Raw genomic sequence first — 27,814 nt, 5'->3', positions numbered from 1 at the left:
CATGGGAAGGCCCATACGAAATCTATGAGGAAGTCCGTGATGGAACTTATCGGATCCAAGACATGCAGGGACGCCCCATTCTACGCACTTGGAACGCGGACAACTTAAAGAAATACTATTTCTGAACCTAATTCCATGTTTTCTTTTTTTATAGCTTGTAAAAACAAAAGACGTCTAAATAAAAACACACCATATAGCACGGCTCGTAGTTTTCTAATGAAAATATCTCTTCGCAAGCCGGACTTGTAGTTGGATCATTCAAAACCTTTGTGGCAAAAATTGATTCAAACGGCCCGGAAGCGTCCCAAACATTATCACCTTCATCTAAGAATAAACTAAAGACTAATCATTTAAAGGCCTGAGAAGTGGCCCAGATTAGCACCCTCACTAGGCTGATCACCTAGAACACAGGGGATACATCGAAATACTATATACTAAAGAAGTATAACAACTTCAGACCTTAGAAAAATGCATAAGGCACAATGTTTTCGTCCCTGCACAGGAGAAAGACCATATCAAGTTGTAAGGAAGACCATATCAAGTTGTATAAACAGCACAATAAAATAAATGAACAAGAACAACAACTTATATGGGCAAAACGTCCATTCCATGGTTAAAACACATCCCATTAACAAAAGTTAGTAGTTATTACAAGTCATTTACAAAATGGCTTCACAAAAGGGCATTAAAACAAAAAAAAGATGCCTTTCAGACCAGAATCCACTAAGCGTCTCATGCGTTGTTGTCCTCTGGAACAAACACAGGGGGAGGACGTCCTTCCTTCAAGGCCTTCTCCACCTCCACATGATGATCAATGATTCTTTCAAACCAGCTGAAGGTGCGCATGTTTGCGAATTCCTTATTCAAATGCCAGCTCAATTCCTCCCTTAATTGACTGCTCCCCCAGAGTAACGGATTGAATGCACACTTCTTTAGAGTTAGCCGCTTCCTTACGAGCCTCCTCCACTTGAAACTCCATTTGAGTAAATTTGGAGTTAAGTTTCAACAACTCGTCGTCCTTCTGCTTGCACTTCTCGGAAAGATCCTTCATCTCCTGGAAGTTCTTGTCAAGCTGCTGAAGACGCTTCTTATTCTCAGCACGAAGAGTGGCCAAAGAATCGACCGTCTCCCTCTTGGTAAGACGAAGCCCTTCCAAGGAAGCAAAATGCTGGTCGCCACATTGACTGTCAAGGGTACGCGCTCTAGTCTCCTCCAATACTAAAGCAACGCGCCATTTCTTCAGCAAATCCAGCTTGATAAACATCTGCAGACCAGCAGAAGTTAAATTCCGAAACACGAGAAAAACAAGACGACTAATTACTAAGAAAAGAACAAAACTCACATCTAGTGCACAGGTTTGCAGAGCAGCTAGTTGGGTTTCATCCGCCTCGGGGAGAGTTTAGGCATATCTAGGGGTATATCATTGGGCATAAGACCCATTACTTTAACCCGGTCTCGGGAGGTATAGTGGCCCGATGAAGGGATCTGATCCAACTCAGCGTTTATGGCTTTCTGAGGATCATGTTTCTCTACTGGAAAAACCATAGGCTTAGAATCCCTGGGAAACACTATAGAACTGTCAGACGAAGAACGACAAGTGCTTACGATGCTGGAATAAAACTTACCATCCGAGTTCCTAGCACTCTCCGCCGTCTTCGGAGGTATGTTGCGACGGACAACTTCAGGAATTCCCCCTAGGGGATCTGGAGAGAGAAGCTCCTGGGTCTCAGAAACGCTCTTCTGAGTCACTTTTTGATGCTTCGGAGACGGTCCTACCGCCGAAGACGGCCCCACTCCAGAATCCCGAGTGGGCTTAAAACGTGGCAAACCTGTTCCCCCAGCCTTGCGCTTTGAGGATGGGACCACCGTAGTAGAAGCCTTCTTCGATTCCTGGCAAAATCACGACGGTCCCGTTTAAATAAAAATGTTGTGTCAAGTATAAATGCTAGGGAGAAACTGGTTACCTTCTTGTCGGCCTCCTGAGGTGAAGGAAATATGTCCTTCACCCAAGGTGCATTTAGTCTAATACCAAGGTTCAGATTAATTGCGAACAATTAATTCAGTGAGATCAAGTGATCGGAACAGCTAGCTGGAGCAATGCTTCCGATCAGTGAGTTCTAATGAATATTAAGCTCACAACTTACTCTTGACTGTACCTACAAGGTCACACCAATGGCATGTAACAGATCACCGGATTAAATGAATCGGATATTCATTTAATAGCTTTTCGGGAATTAGTTTTGGAAAACATATTATACGATACGACCTTGCATCGGAATCGTATATCGTATCGCGAATATTCGTAAGCTGGGCGAAACGAATAAATCGTATCGTACGACGGTGATTCGTTGTATACGAAACGATAAATAATAGCCGTAAGGTATTAGTTGCGAATAAGAAGGGCATCGGAGCTGTCGGCCCGTCAAGCGAAGCACGCAAGCGTGCAAGGCCCAACGAGCCAGTGAGCTCGCGAGCAAGGCGAGCAAGCCAGCCCGCGTATAGCACGAGCACGCAACAGCAGCGGCAGCATAGCAGCAACGAGAAAGCAGGGCCCATGGCCCAACTGCTCGGCTGCGCGCGCTGTGGGCTTCGGCCTGTAGCGTGTGGCTGGGTGTTGGGCTGTGCGCGGGTGTCCGTGTGTTTGGTGTGGCCGGTCAAGGCCTCTTGGTCTTGGCCGGTTACATCATTTGATACAATTAGGTTATTGTATTTCACACACAACTCAGTACATATGTTTTCCAACCCTAAACCTAATTCAGAATATTACGTTCTTCAGTTTTCTCTCTGTGAAAACTGTTCTTCCCAAAAAGCTAAAAACTTTTGATTGATTGTCTAAGCTACGGTTATCAAGACGGATCTGATCGTGTCGGTGAACCAAGTAGAGGAACGACAAGTGTAGTTCTAAGTTCGTGTTCGTTGGCAGATTACTCTGGAAAACACGGTTCAAATGTAAGTATGCTTAATCTGTGCTTTATACATGTTTCCTGGCTTTAGGGATTGTTTCCGCACATGTTATTATGTTTAACTGTATTCCCCTACAGTGGTATCACGAGCCTTATGTATTCAAAGCATGTTTTAGCATGATTTAATTGTTTTTGCTGTTGTCGAAATTTTTGGAATTTTTGTTGATTTTTCGGAATTTTTTTATGAATTATTGGATTAATTGCGTAACTTGTTCTGAAATCAAAAAGATTCGGTTTTTCGACTTTTCTGACACTAGTCTGATTGAAACAATTTTCTAAGATCAACGTATGGGAACGGAATTGCAAAAACAGGCCTCGAAGTGGTGTCTTTTGGGCGTTTTTGTTAATTTTTGAATTAAAATTAAAAGTGTCGGAAAGTATTTCACTTAATTGGTCGACCTAAAAACCTCGGAATTGATTGAAATTTTGACACGATGTTGCTGGATATAATCTTAATCTATGGTAAACATTTCAACCTTTTACGACAAGTATAAACCCTGATTTTTCTTTCCCCAAATTCGTAAATTTTAGACGGCTAATTGATTTTTTAAATAATTTAGATCTAATAATTCGGTTAATTGGGAAAGGGAATATAATTTCATGGGTCAGTGGCTAATTTTATAAATTATTGGATTAAAATTTTGAATGGTTTCGTTAATTTTAATCGCACATAAACCAAATTATTAAAATCTGAAATTTAAATGTTTAGAACGATTTAAAGTTTTAGATTTTATTATTTAAAAGTTCAAATTTTTAGTTGAAATCGTTCATTCTTAAAATTTGAATAATGTTAGCCTTGATTTAATATTTTACGAAATTGGATTGTCGTTAAATTAATTAAATCGTAAAACCGTTGTTTTTCGAAAATAAAATCGTAACTTTTTATGGAAAATAACACAAATGCAAACGTTCGTGAAATTAATTTTTTTTAAATTAAGTTGGTCCGTAGTACGAACCAAATGCACGAACACAAGGGTGGGGTGGACGTGTGGCTCGTCGAACCACGCGAGCTGCCGCATCCGTGCCGAGCCGCAGCGACGCGGTTAGCAGCATGAGCGCTGCGTGCCACGCGCGCGCTGGGCGAGGAAGGGGCAAGCAGGCAGGGATGAGCAGCGACGAAGCACGCAGAGGCAGCAGCAGCTGTGGGCACGTGTGCGCGGCTGCGGGGTGTGCGGGCATTGCTCGTGTGCCTCGTAGGCCACTCAGTGGTACGTTGGGCTGGGCGCAAGCCTAGCCCGAGCAAGCACATGATTTTTTTTTTTTAATTTGTTTATTTCGTTGGGCTTGACCGTGTTTGCATTAATTTGGGCTAACGGAATATTTAATTTAATATTTTATTTACTTGGGTTACGCCGCGAGTTTTAATTTAATATTTAATAATTAATTATCCGGAATAATTATTGGTTTGAGTGGGAGCCACTAAATGAAATTAAAAATGAAATAATTATTTTAATTATTTTTCGTAGGTCGCATTATTTTAGTTAAGTTCAATTTTAATTAGAATAAAGTCTAAGGATTAACAATTTGGAAATTGATTAATCTTTTAGGACGCGTTTATGTGAACGTGAATTTTAATTAATTTACGTAAATACTTGCATAATTATATGGGCCATTCGTTTTAGCATACGAATGGGTGAATGCATAAAATGTATATTTTATGTAATGTTGGTACTCCAAGTGACTAGTATGGCCATTTAGGATAGTTAAATACGGTCTGCGAACCGTTCTATCTTTGAATGTAAAGTTTTAAATATGGTCTGTGTACCATGGAAATTTTGATGTAATTTATTATTTTCAAGTATTTCTAAGTTTAAAACTTTAAGTTAGCAATTGAACGAAAACTCAAGACGATGCCAAGCTAACAAGATGGTGATGAAGATTGGATGCTTCAAGACAAGAGTTTTTGGGCCATACTAGTTCACCATTTTATTTATGCATTTGATATATATATATATGTTATACTTGAATGTATGTATGTATAATTTGCATGAATAGGTTGTTTCGTATGACTCGATTAGATCAAGTTCACTAAATAATGGAACCAACATAGAAACAACTAGGTCCAAAGCAATATTGAGTTTAAAAATTGCCTTCCAAGTCAAGCACTTACAAAAATCTAAGGACCTAACGTAGTAGGTTTACGCCAAAGCGAGGTACTATATTAGTTGACTTAGATGGTAAGGCGTCCCAAAGGAGCACGTTGATTGTGTGGTTTCAACTCAAACAACAATGGCATTATGTTGTGGCAATGGGATAAATTATGGTATTAATTTATTAACCAAGAGTAATTTGGAGATTACTAGAAATAGGTTTTGCTTACCTAGATTACTAGTGGAAAAAACCCTTGTTGAGGGGGGCATTTCGGGCTTGTTGAGGCGAACATGGCCCGCTTCGACAGAGGGGGCTTCAACAGGTCAGAGATCTGTTAGCCCGCCTCAAAAAGATATCTGTTGAGGCGGGCATTTGAAAGCCCCCCTCAACAGACAAGCCTGTTGAGGCGCACATTTATAAAGCCCCCCTTAATAGAGAAGCATGTTGAGGGAAACATTAAATTGCCCCCCTAAACAGACTAGCCTGTTTAGGCGAACATTAAATTGCCCCCCTCAACAGACAAGCCTGTTGAGGCGAACATTAAATTGCCCCCCTCAACAGAAACCAACTAGCAGTCTTAATCAATAGCACTTAAGCTGGGCTACCACTAATATTCTGCTTTACTTTTCTTTTTTAGGTAATAGAAGAACTATAATACTCATAAAATAGACAATTGTAAACAATAAATACTTCCTTCACATTAATATTGAAATCATATTGTTTAATGTAATTTTACAATATAAATTCACACAAAAATAATTTTTGAATCTACAAAATTAGCTGCTACAAAAGGGAGTGACAATACTTCAGCAGCAACATTTTGTGTCTAATACTGTCAGACTCTTGGGAGGAAATATTGTATGCGGAAATGCCTGGTTGCGACCAAAAGCAAAAGGCAGAATTCCTCCCTGTTTTAGCAACAAAAACAGGACATTGAATCATATGCGAAATTACTCTAACAACATTCTATTTAGACATTTATCATCTAGTTTTATTGAATCACTGGTTGTTGGACCACGCGCTAACGCGCGCGGTCCCCCAAGAAATTAAAATCAATTGGTAAAATCAAATTAGCAATTAACCAGAGCGATGTGGGAAAAAACCGGGAAAAAGAAACTTAGCAAAAGAATACACCAGTTAGATAAGGATTGCATGATTCATCCATGCTAATGGGAATATGTTTTTTGAGACGAGTCTAAGTTTCGACATTTGCTTTCACTATTTGGGCTCTAAAAGTGCTTTGGGCTCGACCTTGATTACAACAGGGCCCCGTGTCTACTAACACGGTTTTAGGCATTTTCCTGGTTCGCGTTTTGAAAGATTTGGGCCTTGGGCTGCATTTTCATCGCCCCAGGACAGGCGTTAGATATTTCGGCGCCCAGCCTCAGGCGCTGAAAATGCTACCTTAGCAGCCTTTTTTATTTTTCCATATTTCTCAACGCGTTTCCGAATGGGATCAAGATGATTTCGTGTATATATAGGGGGTTAAGTACGTCTTTCTTTTTCACCACTGCAACTTCTTCTCTCCTACAATTATCTAGCTTTATTTTTTTCTACTCTTGCTATGTCGATTCCTCCTTTCTCCCTCCAACGAGTTGTTAGGCGCTGGCTTAGAGCCCTTAATTCCACAAAATAGGTTTTGTTGAAAGGATACCACTTAGAGGCACTTTTAGGCTTACAACAAATTAACATTGATTATAACTTTATGTCTGTCGCCCTAAACTTTTGGGATTTTGATCACCACGTTTTTGTTTTTCGGGGCAATGAGGTATGCCCTTTGCCAGATGAATTTGCCGCAATCCTGGGTTATCCTACCAATGCTACTCCTGCTACCCCTGGCACTGTTGAAGAGGGTAAAACAACTATAGGGGCTTTCCAAGGACTACATGATGACAAGCTTGCTGAGATCATCGTGGGTGATAAGGTTAATTTGGCGAAGCTTGCAAAACATCACTTTAGGCCTAGTAAAAATATGACTGAACAGAAATTGAATATCCGGGCACTTGTATTCTGCTTGTTGAACCACTATTTACTGTCGAATAACAATGGTGAGTTTGGTGACATAAGGTTGATTCCCCTGATCAGTCAGATGGAGAGTTGCTATTCCATTATGCCGTTGATTGTTGCCGAGACCTTGTTGGGTGCGGATGAGTTAAAGAAGGATGCAAAGTCTGAAAGTTTTAAGGGGAGCCCCCTATTGCTGCAGGTAATTGATCGTTTATTTGTGCGCATATAATTATTTTTTCTCTTCGTTTGCCTCTGCCTGGAGCTGATTTTCAGCGCCCAGGGCTGGGCGTCGGAATTTCTGGCGCCTGGTCCTGGGCGTTGAAACTTGCATCCCAGGCCTTATTATTTTTCTAATCGTACCCGTTTTTTTTTTCGCAGACTTGGCTCATGGAACGACTTAGGCTTCTAGAAGCTCCTGCCGATCCTAAACATTATCGCCCTATAGCCTTAGGCAACCGAAAGTATTTGCACCAAGGCCAGGACGAGGCCGAATGGGCCTCCTATTTTACTCATGGCATATGCTCTATTAAGTGGGTGGTACCGTGGTGGGGTTTGACTAATATGACGGGGGGTTCCGAGACGTTAATTCATATTTCTTTGTTGGGATTATCTCGGCCTGTTTACATCTTTCCTTACCGAGTCATGCGATAATACGGCTTAAGGTAGACTATCCCATTTGCTGATACGGTACCACCTAAATTAGCGGTCTTTTCACGAGCACGGGTTCAAGCGTGGGCTAAGTATTATGGTGGTCTCCCGCGTTGGACCGTGACTACAGATGGCTTTGTGGGTCTTTCCGAGAATTATAAGTTGTGGATGAGTTCCGATGATAAGGTTGTGAGAACTAAGGCTCGAAATGAAGAGCCGGATGAACTTTTGATACCTCGAGGTAGGGCTAAGTATGAAAACCGTAATCCTGCTAACCCTCGCGAAAATGGCATTAAGACTGTGAAATCTCGTCCTGATCGAAATCGAAAAGAAGTTCCTCCTCGTTCCAGTTCTAGGCCTAAAAAGGTACCTAACGTGAAGGGGCCTGCTGTTCCAAAATAAATGCAAGCTCTCGCGGATATCGTCGCCGGAATAATGTATGGGTTAGGAAAGTTCAGCCCCCAGTAGAACCAGTGGTTGTTGATGTCGATAATTCTTCCCCTACTATTGTTTGTGCCCTTGAGGCTGAGCGGGCTATAGCTGTTCAGACTGAAGATGTTTCTGAGGCCTTGGCATCCTTGGAAGTTAGTGTCGAGCCTGTTCTTATGGAGATCGACATAGGGGCAGCGCAGAATCCCGTGGGGGTGGACCCTGCGAACATTGCCCTCTACAAAACTTTATTTGATGATCCGGAAGAACTCGAGTAGTGTAGTTCTTGCTAGGGTGTAGGTGCCCTTTATTTATTTCAGTTGTGTTTGTTTTTCATTCCTTAACACTTTAGTTTTCCTTCTTATTATTTTTAAATATTAATAAAGGCGTAATTTAATTTTTCTGGTTTCTTCGCTTTCTTGTTCTCGTTTTGCTTCTCTTTTTTATTCGCTCATATCCAACACTTATGCACGTTATATTTTTTTTGATTGGACCGAATCCATAAATAGGATTGCCTACGTATCCTTGTTAAATAACTTTAACTTAGAATCAGGTCGCGCGTAGTTCTAGCTAGAATGAATTCTAGGATGCCGAATTTGATAAGTATGTTCTGAGATGGAAACATATTATTTAAAACGGTAGAATAGGCGAAGTTTATTTTAATCTGCTGCTTTGCCGTAAGTCGAAATTTGCTTTATGATTTTTTTTTGAGTACATGTATTTTGCGCATTGTTTTTTCATGTTTTGTTTTTCTTTTTGGAATGTATATCTGAATACGTGAATACGTGCTGTACCCCCGAAGTGTTTGTTATTTTTCCGTGTATGTGAGGATAAAATAACGAGCACTTCTGGGTAAACTTCGGCAAGCAGACAGTTTCAACGCCCAGACTGGGGCGTTAATGATTTCGACGCCCAGCTCTGGGCGCTGAAAATGATTTCTGGGTGATTTTTGGGCGTGTTGCTTCTTTTCTTTCACATGTTTCTTGCTTTTATTTCTTTTTCTTTGTTTTGTTTTACTTTTTATTCGTCAGAAATCAATTTTGACACTATTTCGGAAGCTTTTTGGACTGTTAGCGTGAGATGCATTTTCGTCCGGATTAATTTTATCTATTCGTGACTCAAAACGGCTTTGAAAATGGAGTTAGGGTGCGAAAGATGTGAAGATCTTTGAGTAGGGATTTTGGGTGGGTTGAGGTGCGTGTTGTTAATGAAGGGTATGGTGGGATTACGTTTTATTAATTTTCTTTTAAAGCAACATTTGCACTTGTTTTGGATTTGATTTCCTTTGGTTTCTTTGGGTTGCACGGGTTGACTTTTATGATTGCACGGGTTGACCTTTATGTCTTGGAGGTACGGTTTATTTTGTGGATTTCGAGAATTGGTTTTGATGTCACGATTCAAGAGCGAGTGGGTCTTGCTATTGGGCCTAAAGTGGGCCCCTTCCTTATATTTTGATTTTATTTTTGCAAATATGATTAGTGCTTGTTTAGTGTTAGAGCAATTTTTTTAGGAGAAATCTTACGCCTTTATTAATTTGGAAAGTAAGGAAAACACACTGAAATAAATTAGCCTATATTCTAATGGGTCTTAGGACTATCTCTAGAGCTTTATTTTTTCTATCATCTAAAGAACTACTAGGCGTTTTGCTAAAGTGCTCTCTATGGCTCAAGCCTTGGGTTTAGTCTCGTAGAACTTTGGTCCTTCGCCTGTACTCATCTTGAATTCTATTCCCTTTGCATTGACCCACTGATATGTCTTCACCCATCCGTACTCGGTCTCTTCTGGTGTTGATGTAGGAGTGATTAACCGGGTTGGATTGAAACATTCATCTTGCAGGGCTAGGGTGGTTATTACAGTCTCGTCCTCCATAGACCTCGATTCGTTAAACAATGTCCATAGAGCTTGGTTGTCTAATATTTTAGCTGTTAAGTCTTGGTGAGGTGGGGTGCCTCATCCATAGTATGACAGTCATGGAAAATCTCAAATCCGGGTTTAGCAGGCCATTCTGAACAAAGGGTTCAGGGAAGTCGCAGCATGGGTGTTCTTCTCCTTCTCGGACAAACATACTGTTAAGGGTTCTTTGGTATGGGGGAAGAAGGGTGGTTTGTTTTGTCTTGGCTGGCTTAAGGCGTAGCCTAGACAAGTACTAAGCAATATCTTCCTCCGTTGGTGTATAGCCTAGACCAAAGGGAGTAGTTTTGTTGGGTGGGGGATGGAACATGTTGTTCTTCTTCCTTATGCCCAATGGAGTTCCCGGGAAATAGCCTTGAGCTAGCAACATTTTAGGGATGACCCGGGACGCTCGCGGATCTAGAAATGCTAAATTGTAGTCCTCAATGACTTGGATGAGTTCATCCACTTGAAAACCGTAAAGGTCTTCTGCAGCATCGGTCGTTCCGACCATAGTACAACTGACGTTGAGAGGAAGGGCGCGTATTTCCAGAATTACCCCGTTATGGTTAAGTTTAACCATCTGGTGCAAGGTAGAAGTCACACCTCCTAAATCATGGAGCCAAGGGCGCCCTAAGAGGAGGTTGAAAGTGGGCTTGATGTCAATTATCTGAAACTCCGTGGTGCGTGCCACATGCCCGGTTTTTAACGACAATGAGAAAAACTGACAAAACCCGGTTATCGTGACATAAAGGGAGTGCAATTATGTTCGACCACGACGGCCATAGGTTCCCTTGTGATCCCTGGTGTGGGGATCGCTCAACGTAAACCCGCAGGGCAAAGATTGAGAGTTCGGGGGACTGTAACTACCGAGAGGAGTGCTCATCGATAACTCCAGAGGCAGGTTATCCTTACTAGCTCAGCATAAATAATTGAAGGGACATGCGTTTAAAGTATTAAACTATTCTAAATTGATTTTAGCAATATGCAACACATAATACTAAATCGATCGTGATTATCTTATTTAGATTGATTTAAGGTACCTAGCATGATAATTCAATTGTCCAAGGTATTATCTTATTAGGCGTGATAGATCAATCAAGTTAATAGTTTGACAATTTTATAAAAGGGTGATGAAAGCGATTAAATCATATGAGGGACACATTACAACGCACCCTTGAGAGGTGCGTCACGGTTCTCAGAAAACTAACCACTTGGCTTTTCTATTTCTCCTTTTATTTAACGAATCTCGGATTTCCAAGCAATGTTCCAGTATTTAGGCTTAATTCATCAGCTACAAGGGACAGGATGCGTTCTGTTCGACTTTTGGGTCGATTGCGACAGAACGCCGGATCAATTTCGCAGCGTGAGGCTAGGCTTAAGACTAGAGTCAATACTTAGGTTATGGAATTGTGTGTTGTGTTCACGTCGGTTTTTAGGTTGTATTTATAGGGAAAGAGTTTGTGGAAAGATAGATCTTTAGAATACGAATCCAAAAAGAATTCGGAGACGACACGGCCCCAGGTATTTTTAGCGCCCAGGGCTGGGCGCCGTTGAAAATAAGATCTGAGCCGAGGCGTTTTGTCAGATTTGGACTCTTAAACACGGAGCTTTTGAGACTTATCCGAGTTTCTTAGTGCGTATCAACTTATGACGGAATGCGTCTGGGCCCGTTACGAACTCTAGGTTCGTTAGGAATTTAATTAATACGTAACTCTTATTTCAGAATTATAGCAGGAATAGAATTCCTTTTGCCAATTCTATCTCTTTTAGGACTTATGTTGGAGTGCAACACCTAATTCTGACAGATTTCTATCTTTTATGACTTTGCCACTTTTAACAACTACTTCTTACGGCAGTTACTATTCTTAGCAGGTTTCTATAAATAGCAGTTTTGGCTGAAATGAAAGGGTGATTGAGATTCGTTATTTTATAGGAGATGCGTTGCCAAATGGAGATTTATGTTCTCATCATCGAACCTTCCCTTTCGGGAATGGGGACAAAAGTAGGTGTCTACAGTCACTTCATGATTTTCATGTGCTAATATCTGGTTTGTTATGTGATTAGGGAAACAATGTTCATTGCGTTCCTGCTCTGATGTTTATAGTCTTTTGATCAGTCATGCAGCTCATGCCATATATACCTAGGCGAAATATCACTCAATGTTTCATTAGTGTCTTTTGTTCCATAACCTTTTCACCCAGAGGTCATTTGTCTTAATTAAAATTTCCAATTTGTTAAGCTGCCAATATTGTTGACTGATACTATCCTTTCCATGCTCTTTCACAGTTCCACATTTCCTAAGGCACTAACTAAGATGAACTATAGTCTTATATAAATTTACTGGTGTTAGGTGATATATTACTGAGTTTTTATTCTCTGATGTCTTATCTACGAGCTTTTTTTTGTAATTCAATGGAGGAACAAAGTTTTGGACCAAATTTTTTTCCGTCTGGCATCCATTTTGTGATTTTCTTCTCTTTTGGAAAAGCTCAATCGTATGATGGTAGTACCGCTATTATATCAAAGTTAACCTTAAGATTTTATTAGAAAGTTCATTGTCCAAGGCTATTAAATCATCAATGTTTCAGTGAAATTAATTTTGATTTCTAACTATATATACTCTTTTATCCCATAATTGATTCTTTTTGCTTCTGGTGCTACCATCAGCATGATTTGCATAACACTAATAGTCACTCCTAGAAAATTTCTTCTGATCTTCATCATATCTATTTTCCTAAAGGACATGTCTACCACCAAGAAGATAACTCCTTCAAACCTATCCTATATATTGATTTCAGGTTCAAACATTTGGAATTTCCTGAACACAACTTGTATTAAATGGCCTTTAGCATGTCAGACTCAAAACCGGCCTGTAGCATAATATTCATACACATCAATAGATTTATGATAAGGTCAATTATTCACAGCAGCATATTAGTATTCATAGCAGTAGCAAGACCAGCAGATTAGTATTCAAAGCAATAAATTAGCAACAGATCAGTAGATCACAGTAGCAGCAAGACCAGCATATTAGTATTCAGTAGCAAGACCAGCAGATTAGTATTCACAGCAGTAGCAAGACCAGCAGATTAGTATTCAAAGCAATAAATTAGCAACAGATCAGTAGATCAATATTCAGAGCAGCAAAGAGTAGCAGGTCCAAGAAATATATTATTGGACCTATGAACTAATTATGAAGCAAAGAAATGTCCACGGGAAAATTTTGCAACGCCATGAAGCACTTAGTAGGACAGGAATAGCAGGACAATGACTTGTAATTATGGAAAAATTAAAGAACTTTACCAAATCCATGAAGATATAAACGCTTCCATCTTCGTGTCTAAACAACCTAAGTAAATATATACTTGGTTGTAAAAAACTTATCCCATTGCTCACGAACCACATCTATTTCCTCATCGGTATAAGGCGCATTTCTTGGAGTGTAAGCCTGAAATAAGTAACATGATAAGTAATGCTACTTGCAAATTAAGAATTCTACTGCGTACAAGTACTAGTGGTAAAAGAACGAACATTATCTAACCGCTCATCAGAGTTATGGTGTAAAGTGACTATTTCATGCATGAACTTCATAATGTAATAGCCACACTCGCGGGCGCCGACTTGTTGAGCACACTGATTTGGAAATAAATCATAAAATATATATCCAAGTAGTTACCCAAAAAAATGTAAAGCTAATTAATAAGCATGATAGACCTTTACAGGGAAGCCTTTCAACCCCTTCCTAGTCGATCTATACGGACAAATCCCACGATTAAACTTACACTTGGTATGCCCTCGAAGTTGAGTAAAACTTCATGAATCTGAAAAGCCAACTCTTCACCCCCCATCAGTTGTCTGTTATCCCTGGCATATTCCAACAGAAAAGCCAAAGTACAAAACAACTAAACTGATCCATACAAATTCACAATCAAGAATGAAACTTAACCAATTAAATATGTTATCAACTCAAGAAATCAGATAGCATTGAATACTGAAAAGACAATTGGCATTCAGTTTTGGCTTGTCAATAATCTGAAGTGATTTACTGGTTACAAAATGATGTCAGCATTTAAGTCCCATGGAGACTCTAGGAGAATTAAGAGCAGATGCTGAGATACCCGTTATGTATGCGTTTTACAAAAATAATTATTAATTTAAATTAAGTGATTTAGTAAAATACAAAGTTGTCTTCTATAACAACCGTTTCATAATCCTTATACTTCGTATTAATAACCTAGGTCTACATCTCTTGAGTCTTGACCTTTAATCAGCTTTTTTCTTCTACTGAGCCACCTCCAACTTTTGTAATCAGTATGAAGTTTACCCATATTTATTTGCTTCCCTTTAATCAACACTAAATAATACAGGTTTATCAAAATCTTGAACATCAACAATGGCGAAAATGATGATTCTAAGGTACTCCTAACACTTGTGATTGTATTGTGAGAAGGTGAGTTTTAGTTATTCCTCCTTATTTTTTACAATTTCTTTTTAACTCTGTATTGTGCTCTTGTAACACCTTCATTTTTTGATGAGTTGTTAACATACTTAATTGAAATTTCTCGTCATCTTACTCCTCTCTGATCTCCTCTTCTCATCTACTTTCTCAAAAAAATTTCCCTTGATATATTCTCATGACTAATCAAGATCCAACTATGCCGTAATTGTGAGGTTTTTGAAAAGGTAAGATCCCACCTTAATTAGAGTTAACTCTTTATTTTCTTATTTGCTACAAGTATGTTTGATATCATCACTTTAAATCATGGTTTTTGAAATCTATTTTTAAATAAATTGATTGACTATATTGATACGAAGTATATATAATTCTTTCTAAAATACTCAAATTTCTCTTCTTTTTTTTTGCTTTTAATATTCTTGCAGGTCTATCAAATAAATCGAGGAAGATGGATACCAGATAAATTTTTATTTTTCAATATTTTCCAAATGAAGCTCTATTGTAAATCTATTATTTCTTAATTGGTAGTACTTAAATTTCATATTTGTATTTGAATTTTTATAATATCAATGCTCCATAGTTCGGATTTTGTTAACGTCTGGATATTTGGGATTGAGCATTTCGAATTAATTTTACGTATTCCGTATAAACAGTTATTAGCACAAAGAGAGGTCACGAGCAAGAACATTGAGGTGATACGCATACAGTCAATACAGATACATTTTGATAGTTCAAATGTAGTTGTCATTCCCCATCTTAACACTAATCTTTCTTCCCAAATGCTGTGTATATGCTCTTTGCTTCCTTTACAACGATACACTAAAGAACTCTCTATTCCCAAAGACTGAAGTTTATTGAATCATCAAGGCAGAAGCCACTATACAAGATGACAGTGTTGACAGAGGTATGACCCAAAAACTTTCCCCCTTTCGGCAGTGTTTTGATTTCCTAACTTTGATATTTTCTGACTCTTATTATGGGTAATCGGGATGGTATCGACGAGATTAAACATATTACAAACAATTGAACTAAAAATTCCCAATTGAACAAATTACTAACAATTAAACTAAAAAACCACAAATATCAAACCCTAATTTGTAAATTCATCCAATTTTGGAACACTAGCCTAAATTTTCTGCATAATCAACTCATTATGCTCAACTACTTGAAGGGAAACTGAATTTTAAGACCAAACAAAACAAGAATCAATTATAAACTAACCTTGATAAGAGAAGAGAAACATAGGCAAGCGAGATAGGGAAGACGACCGTCGGGGGCGACTACTATGGAAGAGGAGGCGAGCTGCTGGTGGTGGTTGTGGTGGAGCTGTGCGGTGAGAAGTATGCGAACTCGCCGGCCAGGAATGCGCTAGAACGTACTTGTTCCAAGGGAAGGAGAATTGAAGGGGAATAGCATATTAGCAGTGACACACAAAATATTGAAGGGCAACTTTTTTTTTTTTTTTAATTTTTTTTTTTGTGAAGGGGAAATATCTGTTGAAACGAAAAACAAAAAGCTCGCCCCTTTAGACTAGTATCTAATGAGGCGGGCATTATAAAGCCCCCTCCAACATGTTCTATTGAAACGAACCCTATAGGGATTACACTAATATAAACCTGGTCCACGCTAACTTAGCGTGGACCAAGGCAATGGAGTAATTTGTATGGGCGACATGTGTAACTGTCACGTGATAGTCATTTTTTTTAATTTTAAATATTAACTATATGTGTATTATAGTAACTATGTGTTTTAAAAAGTTACTATGTGTTTTGTAGAGTTTCAATGCGATTTGTGTCTAGCCCACTTTATATACGTTTTAAACTTTTTTATTTTTCAAAATTTCAGATCTACATTGTGTCCATTTCTCTTTCATTTCTTTCTCTTCATTTTCTCTCTTTGCTTTTCAAAATTTAGCCCAAATTTCTAGGTTTTGTTCGATTTTATTCGTAATTATCTTATAATTCTTATAATTGGATCTATTAGATGAGGAAATATTGGAGGAAGTAGTAGATGGAGAAGGAGGTTCGTCGTTGCCAAAACCGAATCGAAGAATTTGCGCTCGTCTACAAATCTTCGCAAGAATTTTTAGAGATCACATCTCGGTTTGTTGTTTTTTAAAGAATTTAAAGTCTATTTTTATTTAAAATTGAAAATATTTGTTGTTTTGGAGAAATTAATGTTTGTGTTTTGCCAAAATGTTATTTTCACTTCGCGAATTCGATCAGTGAATTCACGATTTTAAATAATAACTATATGAGTAATACAGTAACTATATGGTTTAAAGAGGTACTATGTAATTTTAATGGTTATTATATGTGTACAATAGTTACTATATTATTTTAATGGTTACTATATGTGTACAATAGTTATTATTTTGTTGAGTGATTTGAAATGTTTGTTGTTTTATTGAAATTAGGGTTAGTGTTTCACATAGTTAGTATATAAATGATATAGTTACCTTTAATTTATGTTGCGAAATAGTGTTTTTAATAGTCACTGAAATGTTCGTTGTGTTTATGTTAGTAGTAGTTTTTAGAGTAACTATATTTTTAAAAAAGTTACTATAACTTTATAACAATAACTATGTGTTTAAAATAGTTACTATATTTTTTAGAAAGTTATTATAAGTTTAAAACAGTAACTATGTGTTTAAGATAATTATTATGTTATGAACAGTTTATAGTGACTTTTTGATAAGTAATAGTTACTATACGATTACATTATGTACTATGTTATTTAGAGTATGTTTTTGTTCACTTCTTAGATAGTGACTATATGATTATAATGGTTACTATATGTGTACAATAGTTACTATATTATAATAATAGTCCCTATGTTTTATATAGTTACTATATGTTTTATATAGTAACTATATTTTTGAAATAGGTATTATGTTTATTTTATCATGATTTGTTACCATATGTTTATTTTCTTCAAGAGTTACTATATTATTTATATAGTTACTATATGTTTGAAATATGTATTATGTTTATTTTATCATGATTAGTTACCCTATGTTTATTTTCTTCAATAATATTTGTATGTTTTATATAGTTACTATAGGTTTGAAATAGTTACTATTTTAATTTATTATGTTCTGTGCATGTTTTTGATGTTATTCTATATTTTTAGTGATAGAGTTACTATATTATTATCACACCAACTATGTCTGCAACTATGTGACTACATGACCAAGAATAATATTTATAGGTATTATATCTTGTATAATAGTAACTATATGTTTGATTTAGTTATTATGTATATTATAATGTTCTTTTTATGTTCTTTGTTGTCCTCTATGTTATTATTAATAAGAGTTACTATGTTATGATCACATTAACTATATGATCATAACAATAACAATATATGCAACTCTGCTAATATATGACTATCACTAATATTAAAATATACTATATCATGTATAATAGTAATTAACTATATATTTTTAATAGTTACTATGTCATTTTGTTCTTTTTATGTTCTATTTTTTTGTCTTTATGTTATTAGTAATAAGAGTGACTACATTATTATGACAATAACTATATGACTATAACAATAACAATATATCTGGAATTCCGTGAATATCTTACCACCATTAATTCTAAGAGTTATTGTATGATGCATAATAGAAACTATATGTTTTACATAGTTACTATGTCATTTTTTCACACTTAAATGTTAAATTATTAACTTAGTTTATATATTATTAATTCAGAAATACAAAGATGATTCATCTAGAATTGAAGTCGTGCGAAGAATAACTTCTGCAAGGAAAACAAAAGCTTGAGAAGAACAACAAGAAAATTTTGACAACAATGAAAACCAAGGACGTGGTAGAGAAAAGAGAGGACGCGGATGTTGAAGGAGAGGACATGTTGGTGTAAAGAAGGGACGTGGACGTGGCGATTAGTACTTTTTAGTTCAAAAACATTTGAGTTTAATGTGTCTTATTGAATAGATGTAAATAATTAGAATGTCGTAGCTAAAAACAACTAATCATGTAGTTAATGTTTTCTTAATTATTGTTCAAGAGTTATAATTACTCTTACTTTTGATATTGTTACTCTTTTTTTATTTCAGTAATTATATGAAATAATAGTAACTATAATCTAAAAAGTTACTATATGACCTCGAAAGCATTTATATTATATTATTTATTTTAAAATATACTTCGTAGTAATTGTTCTACAGTTAAAATTACTTTTTTATATGATTTAGTTATTCTTTAGATAGAATAGTTATTCTTATCGAAATGGCTATATTATTATTTTTTCATAGTTACTATTATGAAGATATAGTTACTTTACGGAACATATAGTTACTCTTTAGATAAAATAATTACTCTTATCGAAATGACTATATTTTTTTCATAGTTACTATTATGAACTATAGTTAATTTACAAAAATACCCTGGTCCACGCTAATTATAGCGTGGACCGGGTCCATACAAGTGGGATTGTAAAAGCCCGCCCCAACCTGTTAGTAAATCATTTGACCCGCGTTGACTAAGTGGTTGTAGAGGCCCACTTACATATGCCCGCCTCAACAGGGGGGCTACAACGGGGTTTTTTTCCACTAGTGATTAAGATATGCCAAAGCTGCTGAAGGATTTAGGACTTTTAGGGTCTTGGAATCGTTTCATTCATTTTTGGACCATGTTTTTGCTTTTGCATGAATGAAATGTTTAATAGCTTTAATGTTTGAATGCTAGAATTTATTTTAAAGTTATTAAGTTATGAATGGTTATTTATTGCGAATTCTTTTCAAATGTAGTAATCAATGGCCGCAAACAATAACAACACTTTCAACCTGCGTTCAATTCTCGACAAAGAGAAGTTGAATGGCAACAATTTCCTCGATTGGCAAAGGAACTTGCAAATAGTTCTAATGCATGAGAAAAAAGAATATGTCCTAGAGGAAGAGTTACCAGAGGCCGCCGGGCCGGAGGTGACTCAAGCTGCCCTTAATCGTTGGATCCAGGCCAACAGTGTAACACCTTAATAATTCCTTGCTTTTTATAAAATATTTTCCAACTTAAAACATAGGAATTACCAAGATATTACCGCCACCGTGATAACGGCTAAGGCTATTTACCAGAATTACGCAGCGGAATTAACTAACTTTCAAACACATTAAATAAATAGTTAATGGTTATTAAAACAAGTTGGAACCACTGAGGCCCAATCCAAAATAAACCGTTTAAAAATCCATTAACTGAAGATAATAGTCATGACTTTAAAATAAAATAAAGAGTTTATAAATTACGGAAGAATAAAACTCTCAACTCGAATCCCATGATAACTTCTCCCGCAAGTTATCTCTATGAACCTGCTTTATTAAAAATCTACTCCCCAACAACGCAAATGCAATTGATGGATCATCATAGGGTCATTAAGGCAAAGGCCATGACCATAAGACATGAAGCACGAAGTCAGCGAAAGCTGAGTACGAACAAGCTAGAATAACATTATATCCTAACATGCTTCACTCGACAATATTAAATAATCAACATGCAAAAGCCATATAACAAACGATTAAACATGGAGACAAGACTCGACACATGACACGACTCTTGACTCACAGTTTATTAAAAAAGTAGCTTCGAACGGGTAAAGTAAAGTATCCTCAAAAGGAAAGAAAAGGGTGATGGGAGCCCACCATGCACCACATAATAATAAGTCGGACTCCTACCGACAGTCGGATCCTACCGACGGAATTCCAATGCACAACGGCCTGAAAAGAAAGAATGAAACAACTTCTTGTATCATTCGAGGAGTACAAGTTTTCCGGCAAGTCTCCCCCCATTGTTCATACTCAAGGTATATACGTTCCAAGAGTTTTGAAGCTCTTTTGGGTTACACTTTACGTTAATTAATATGTTATGTTCAAGGCGACTCAAGACACAACATACAAACAATTAATCAATTAAACAATTCAACAATGACTCTTCAATATTTTACTTCTTTAAGACTTGTGATCAAACATAGACTCAAGTGAAATTACTCCCATTGTTCCTTATCAAAAACACTGTTTGAGATAACCCGACATTGCCTATTAACAAGCGGGGTGTGCCCTTAGCACGAATTGTCCTTAATTCAATTCACATAGACTCTTCAACATATTCTTCCCCTTGGTAGAATATATGTTGCTCACTGGCAACATTCGATTGGCTCAATAATTATAATATAGCATAATAATAATAACAACTTGCATGCGCACTACTCATACATGCAAACCAACTTGAACAACATGCTTGACATAATTCAACGATTATAAAAGTCCATAACATGATAGTTCAATAGAATCTATAAAGCATAATTCAATTCATAACATGCTCGTTCACATAGATTCAACAATAATAACAACATGGTCGTTCTCAACATTAAACATGAATTCATAATAACATATTCATTCCCAATCATCAACATGAATTCATAACATCATATAAGTTCACATGATTCACATTCAATACACTTCATAAAGTCCTCAAGGGATGGGTGGTCACCCTAGTCTTGTACGTACCTGGAATACCTAAGTACGGGGGCCACTGTGCGAATCACGACTCACTAGAAATCAACTCCTATAAACAAAACAAGAGAACTAAATTATTATCCATGTTTACTAAATTTCCAGCAAATATTTAAGAAACTAAAACCCTTAGTTTAATTAGAAATCATTCATTAATTGGTAATTTAATAGTCTCAAATAGTCAACTCAAGTCCTAACATAAAAACATTGACTTTTTAGCTTTAAAACCCTTAAAAACCAAATTTTCAAAGCTTAAAAACATTCTGAAAATTTAAGTTGATTCCCATAATTTAAATTGTCATTAAATTATGTGAATCAATTGCTCAATCAATTTGAAACCAAAACCCTAAGAATGGTTTAATCCGAAAACATGTTTTGACTTCAAAAATCAACACATTATAAGCTTATTAAATCTGAAAATTATAAACTCAATCATCAAAACCAATTTCTTTAATTAAAACATACTACTAATCCAATACGGTGTTCATAACCGTTTTAATAAATCTAAACAATCCAATAATTAAACTTAATCACAATAATCGAATCAATTTAAAAAAACTGAAAATTAATATTTTTGAAAACATAATTTCATTAAACCATTGATCAACACGCACACACACAACGATTAATTAATCGTGTGTGTGTGTGCCGACCAACAGTACACACGACAACAACAAAGCAACAGCAGCAGCGCAACGCACCACAAAGGCGCGCGCGCGCGTAAATGGGCAGGTGAGCAAGGGGCACAACGCACAGCGGGGCACTCGACACACGAGCACGAGGCTCAGCGCACGCGGGACAGCGGGACTGCGGGGCTGCGGGAGCAGCAATGGTGCTGCGCTGCGGGGCGAGGCACGAAGAGAGGGGCAGCAAGGCTTGGAACACGGGGCTGGGCACACAAACGCACGACACCACTCGTGCCTTGGGCTGTAAGAAAGTCGGACGAGAGAGGAAGAGAGGGGCGTGGGGTGTGCCGCAAGAGAGAGGAAGCGAGGAGAGAGAGAGTGTGCTGAAATTTTTGTGAGGGTTTAATGAGAGGGTCTATTTATAGTTTTTCTCTCCCATGTGGGCTAGGTTATGGTAGTTTGAGTTGGGCTTACTACCAGGCTCAATTCATTAAATACCTTGCAAGCTTTGTTGGGTTTAATTAAACCAAAACGACCGGGCTTTAAGTTTATTAAATTCGTTTTTGAAATACGACCCAAAAATTCCCGATTAAATAAATTCCTTGAATTTATTTAATAAATTCCGGTTTTCGAAATAATTAATATTTAAATTAATTAAAATAAACGCGCATTTAATTCTCATTAAATGAAAATAATTTATAAAAATACACGAAATGTTTTATAAATATAATAAAATATATTTATAATTATAGAAAAATACGAGGTATTACAGTCTACCCTCCTTAAAAGAATTTCGTCCCGAAACTTGGGCACGGAAATCAGAACTTTAAAACTAAACTTGAGACTATTTTGAGACTTTAGTGCGTTTTTTTGCAAAAAGTTTTAGTTGCTGTACTCTTTAAGTAATTCAACATGACAATAAACAGTGAAACTTCACTGGAAACAACGATTCAAGCATATCCTAAAGGATAAATTGGGTAAATAAGGTAAAAAGCGCGAAATTCTACCGCACTCTACCCCCCTTAAAGAAAACGAGTTACGGCCCCTTAACTCAACTAACCTCGGGAAAAAGCTCGGGATATTTCTTTCTCATTTCCTCCTCCTCTTTCCAGGTACCTTCCTCAGACTCTTGGTTAGACCACAACACTTTTACGATCTTAACATCCTTAGTTCGAGTGCTACGCACTTTGCTATCAAGTATCTTGACAGGTCTTTCCTCAAAGGTCAAACTTTGATCTAACTCTATGGTCTCCGCTTGTAGTACATGAGACTTATCCGGGACATACTTCCTCAACTGGGATATATGAAATACATTATGCACACTATGCAAGTCCATGGGCAAGGCTAGTCTATACGCTATTTTCCCTATCCGCTCTAGGATCTCATATGGGCCTATATACTTTGGGCTAAGCTTTTCCTTCTTCCCAAATCTCATCACACCTTTCATTGGTGAAACCTTTAGCAACACTTTGTCACCTACTTGGAACCCTTCATCCCTACGCTTTAAATCTACGTAGCTCTTTTGGCGATCTTGCGCGGCTTGGATTTTGGATTGAATAGTCCTAACCTGATTCATAGTGTCCTCTATCAATTGGGGACCTACTACAACGGTTTCACTAATGTCACTCCAACATAGTGGACTTCTGCATTTTCGTCCATACAGGGCTTCGAATGGTGCCATTCCAATACTGGCATGATAGCTATTGTTGTATGAGAACTCAATTAGATCTAGGCTATCTTCCCATCCACCTTGGAAATCAATCACACAAGCTCTTAGCATATCCTCTAAGGTTTGAATAGTTCTTTCGGTTTGTCCATCTGTGGCTGGGTGGAATGCTGTACTCATTTTCAATGTTGTACCAAAGTTCTTCTGCAACACTTTTCCAGAAATTCAAAAGGAACCTAGAATCCCTATCTGATACGATATCCTTAGGAACTCCATGTAATCTCACTACATGTTTGATGTAAGCTTTGGCAAGTTGTTCCGTTTTCCAGGTTTCTTTCATTGGTATGAACACTGCTGACTTAGTCAACCTATCGACCACCACCCAAATGGTGTCATTTCCACTTTTCGACTTGGGTAAACAAGTGACGAAGTCCATTGAGATACAATCCCACTTCCAACTCGGAATCTCTAAAGGTTGGACCTTTCCCTGAGGTCTCCTATGCTCAATCTTAACCTTCTGATAAGTCAAACACCTTGCCACGAATTCAGCCACTTCATTTGTCATCCTTGGCCACCAATAGACCTTCTTCAGATCCTTATACAGCTTATCACCTCCCGGTTGAACAGAATATAGTGTATTATGACCTTCTCTCATCAACTTTTCCTTAAGTTCACTACACTTTTGAGGTACGCACCATCGTCCTTTATACCTCAAACTTCCATCTTCGTGGATCTTAAAATCAATCTCCTTTCCTTGCGAAATCTTTTCCTTGATCCGCTCTAACTTAACATCACCATCCTGATTCTCCCTAATTTCATCAAATACTGATGACTGGATGGTTAAGGCATTCATCATACTCTCAAGGCATTCTCCACTCACTATTTCTAGATTCAGTCGTTGCATGTCCTTACACAGCTCGTTAGCAACTACTAACGCATTCACACCATGACTTGATTTCCTACTCAAGGCATATGCGACTACATTGGCATTTCCTTCATGGTATTGAATATCTAGATCATAGTCCTTGATTAACTCCAACCACCTTCGTTGGCGCATATTTAGGTCCTTCTGTGTGAAAATGTACTTCAAACTCTTATGATCCGTAAATATCCTACATTTCACACCATACAGATAGTGCCTCCATATCTTCAATGCAAACACTATGGCGGCTAACTCTAAATCATGGGTAGCGTAATTGGATTCATATGGCTTCAACTGCCTCGATGCATACGCAATCACTTTCCCGTTCTGCATCAACACACACCCTAAACCATTTTTAGAGGCATCATTATATACATCATAAGTACCGCTCTCATCTGGCAAAGTTAACACTGGCGCGGTTGTCAATCGCGTCTTTAAGGCTTGGAACGCTTCCTCACACTGGTCAATCCACTCAAACTTCGCCTCTTTCTTCATCATGGATGTCATTAGTTTGGCGATTCTAGAAAAGTCTTGCACAAAGCGTCTATAATAACCCGCTAAACCAAGAAAACTTCAAATATAGGTGACACTCTTAGGTGTAGGCCACTCACTAACAGCTTTTATCTTTGCAGGATCCACTGCAACTCCTTCCTTAGATACAAAATGTCCTAAGAACGCAACTCTTTCCAGCCAGAATTCACACTTCGTGAATTTGGCATACAACTGATTGTCTCTTAGGGTACTCAACACTGACCTTAAGTGTTCCGCATGATCCTCCTCATTCTTAGAGTAGACCAGAATATCATCTATGAAAACCACTACAAACTTGTCCAAGAATGCATGGAATACTCGGTTCATTAAGTCCATAAAGATTGCAGGTGCATTGGTTAACCCAAATGGCATAACTATGAACTCATAATGACCGTATCTAGTCCTAAATGCAGTCTTTGGTATATCGTGCTCTGCGATTCTCAACTGATGATAACCTGACCTCAAGTCAATCTTTGAAAACATTCCCGCTCCTTTCAACTGGTCAAATAGATCATCTATCCTAGGCAAAGGATACTTATTCTTGATTGTGACCTTATTGAGCTCCCTGTAGTCTATACAGTGTCTCATACTACCGTCCTTCTTCTTCACAAACAAGACTGGCGCTTCCCAAGGCGATGCACTTGGTCTAATATAACCTTTCTCTAGCAATTCCTCAAGTTGACCTTTTAACTCACTCATTTCTGCTGGAGCCATCCGGTATGGGCCTTTCGAGATGGGTGTAGTTCCGGGTGCTAAATCTATGGTAAAATCGATTGGTCGATTGGGCGACATTCCCGGGATCTCTTCCAGAAACGCGTCCAGGAATTCACTCACTACTGCAATATCTCCTGGTTGCTCTTTCATTACATGGTCTAGGTCTCTTACATTGCATAAGAAAACAGGGTTCCCTTTGTGTATTAACTTCACGAGTTCCATTGCCGTGACGATTCCTACACTCCTAGGCTTCCCAAAACGGCGATATAATACAACCTTTCCTAGACTAGACTTCAAGTGAATCTTCTGCTTCTCACAGTCAATCTTAGCTTTGAACATGGCCAACCAGTCCATTCCCAAAATCACATCTAAATCTCCTAACTCAAACTCAATTAGGCTAGACAAGAATATGGTCTTGGCTATGGTTAAAGGTACATTATTATGGATCTTGGTGCATTTCACGATCTAACCGGTTGGTATCACTATGGGTACTTCTTGTTAGGTTATGATACATATGACACTACATAGATCATGCGGAAACAACCATTAACCCAGGACAACATATTATTTACACATAATCATATAGCATAATTTAGATGCATACTCTTTGTTGCGTGCCCTCCCTAGCTGCGCCCGAACCGAACAAGAACAAGTCTTTTAGGACTCCAAGTGTCGTCCCTCCGTAGATAGTCCACAGCACGTCCGGATCCGCCTTAAGATTGACCAACTAGAATCGCCCTTAAGGTACTAGAAAATTTCGGCACTTTATGAGCAAGATGTGTGTTTTAATTTTCTCTCAAAAAACTCACTTTTGAATACTTTGAAACTTGTGTATAAATTATGACCCCTAGGCCTTTATTTATAGAGTTATGGAAAAGGAATCGTAATCCTAGTAGGATGCGAATTAATTGGAATTAGAATCCTACATGAATTCTATTTAATTAATTTATCCAATTAGGAATAGAAATTTAATCATACACTGACTCTTGTAGATTCAGGAATCACGCATGAGCACAAACTCACACACACACGGCAGCCACAAGGGCTGCCTATGCGCGTGCGAGCAGCAGCCCGCGTAGCACGGCCCACGCAGCCGTGGCCCTTGGCGCGCGCTGGGCCTGCCTTGCGGTAGGCCTGGGCGCTGCCTTGGCTGGGCTTGTGGCGCGCATGCTTGCTGGGCGATTGGCCCCGGCTTCGTGCTGGGCCTTCGTCCGGCAAGCCTCGTCCGATGCTAATTCGTACGATACGCTTCCGATTAAATTTCCATTTCCGGAATCTATTTCCGATACGAACAATATTTAATATTTCCGATTCCGGAATTAATTTCCGTTTCGAACAAATATTTAATATTTCCGTTTCCGGAATTATTTTCCGATTCCGGCAATATTTCCGATTCTGACAATATTTCCGTTTCCGGTAATATTTCCGATTCTGGTAATATTTCCATTTCCAATAATATTTTCCGATACGTACCATGTTTCCGTTTCCGGCAACATCTACGACTTGGATAATATTCATATTTCCGATACGATCCATATTTCCGTTTCCGGCAATATCATCGTTTCCGGAGTATTCATTTCTTGCCTGTGACGATCTTAGCTCCCACTGAAACCAAGATCCGTCGGTTCCGAATATTCATAGATGGAGTATTTAATGCCATTAAATACTTGATCCGTTTACGTACTATTTGTGTGACCCTACGGGTTCAGTCAAGAGTAAGCTGTGGATTAATATCATTAATTCCACTTGAACTGAAGCGGCCTCTAGCTAGGCATTCAGCTCACTTGATCTCACTGAATTATTAACTTGTTAATTAATACTGAACCGCATTTATTAGACTTAACATAGAATGCATACTTGGACCAAGGGCATTATTTCCTTCAGTCTCCCACTTGTCCTTAGGGACAAGTGTGCATTTCCTAATTCCTTTGTCGCTCGATGCTTGCTCTTGAACATAAGGTAAGAGTTGTCATCCTTATTATGTCCAGAGGTGTTCCTCGGTTTCAGAGTTCAACTGATCAAATAAACAGATAATCATAGCCTATGATTCATCCGAGCACGGCCATGAATTTCACAGTTTCTAGCTCTCCGAGTGGCCTTGTACAACTTTTAAGCATCTCATCCCGATTTATGGGAGGACAATCCCAATCTTGCGATCTTGAGATTAGACTTCGTTTGATAGGTGATTACCTGAGCGTTGCCTTTATAGCCTCCTTTTACGGTGCGACGGTTGGTCAACGTCAAAGCAACCAGTTCTCAAACAAGTAATCTCAAATCACTCAGGTATTGAGGATTTAGTGTCTAATAATTTAATGAAATTTACTTATGACAGACTTTCAT

General features: G+C 37.9%; 1 protein-coding gene across 4 annotated transcripts; it reads right to left on the bottom strand.

The window, feature by feature from the left end:
• Positions 1-500: 500 nt before the first annotated feature.
• On the bottom strand, positions 501-16,278 carry LOC110776954 (uncharacterized). Of its 4 annotated transcripts, none has more exons than XM_056828012.1 (5): positions 15,709-16,111; positions 13,814-13,895; positions 13,563-13,664; positions 13,335-13,479; positions 501-1,264 (listed from the first exon to the last, which is right to left on the bottom strand). In XM_056828012.1, the coding sequence occupies exons 4-5, from the start codon at positions 13,434-13,436 to the stop codon at positions 860-862; spliced, it is 507 nt and encodes a 168-aa protein (XP_056683990.1). In that variant the 5' UTR covers positions 13,437-13,479; positions 13,563-13,664; positions 13,814-13,895; positions 15,709-16,111; the 3' UTR covers positions 501-859. The 4 variants fall into 4 exon arrangements, 3 of the variants coding, with proteins under 3 accessions (XP_056683990.1, XP_056683989.1, XP_056683988.1); XM_056828010.1 differs by lacking the exon at positions 501-1,264 and adding an exon at positions 1,276-1,890 and having other exon boundaries at positions 15,709-16,113; XR_002530289.2 differs by lacking the exon at positions 501-1,264 and adding an exon at positions 5,728-5,962 and having other exon boundaries at positions 15,709-16,079.
• Between the last annotated feature and the right edge of the window lie 11,536 nt (positions 16,279-27,814).

This window comes from Spinacia oleracea, chromosome 5 (genome assembly GCF_020520425.1).
Source record: "Spinacia oleracea cultivar Varoflay chromosome 5, BTI_SOV_V1, whole genome shotgun sequence".
NCBI classification, from domain to species: Eukaryota; Viridiplantae; Streptophyta; class Magnoliopsida; order Caryophyllales; family Amaranthaceae; genus Spinacia; species Spinacia oleracea.
Note: the sequence above shows the minus strand (reverse complement) of the source record. Positions and strands in the feature narration are given on the sequence as shown.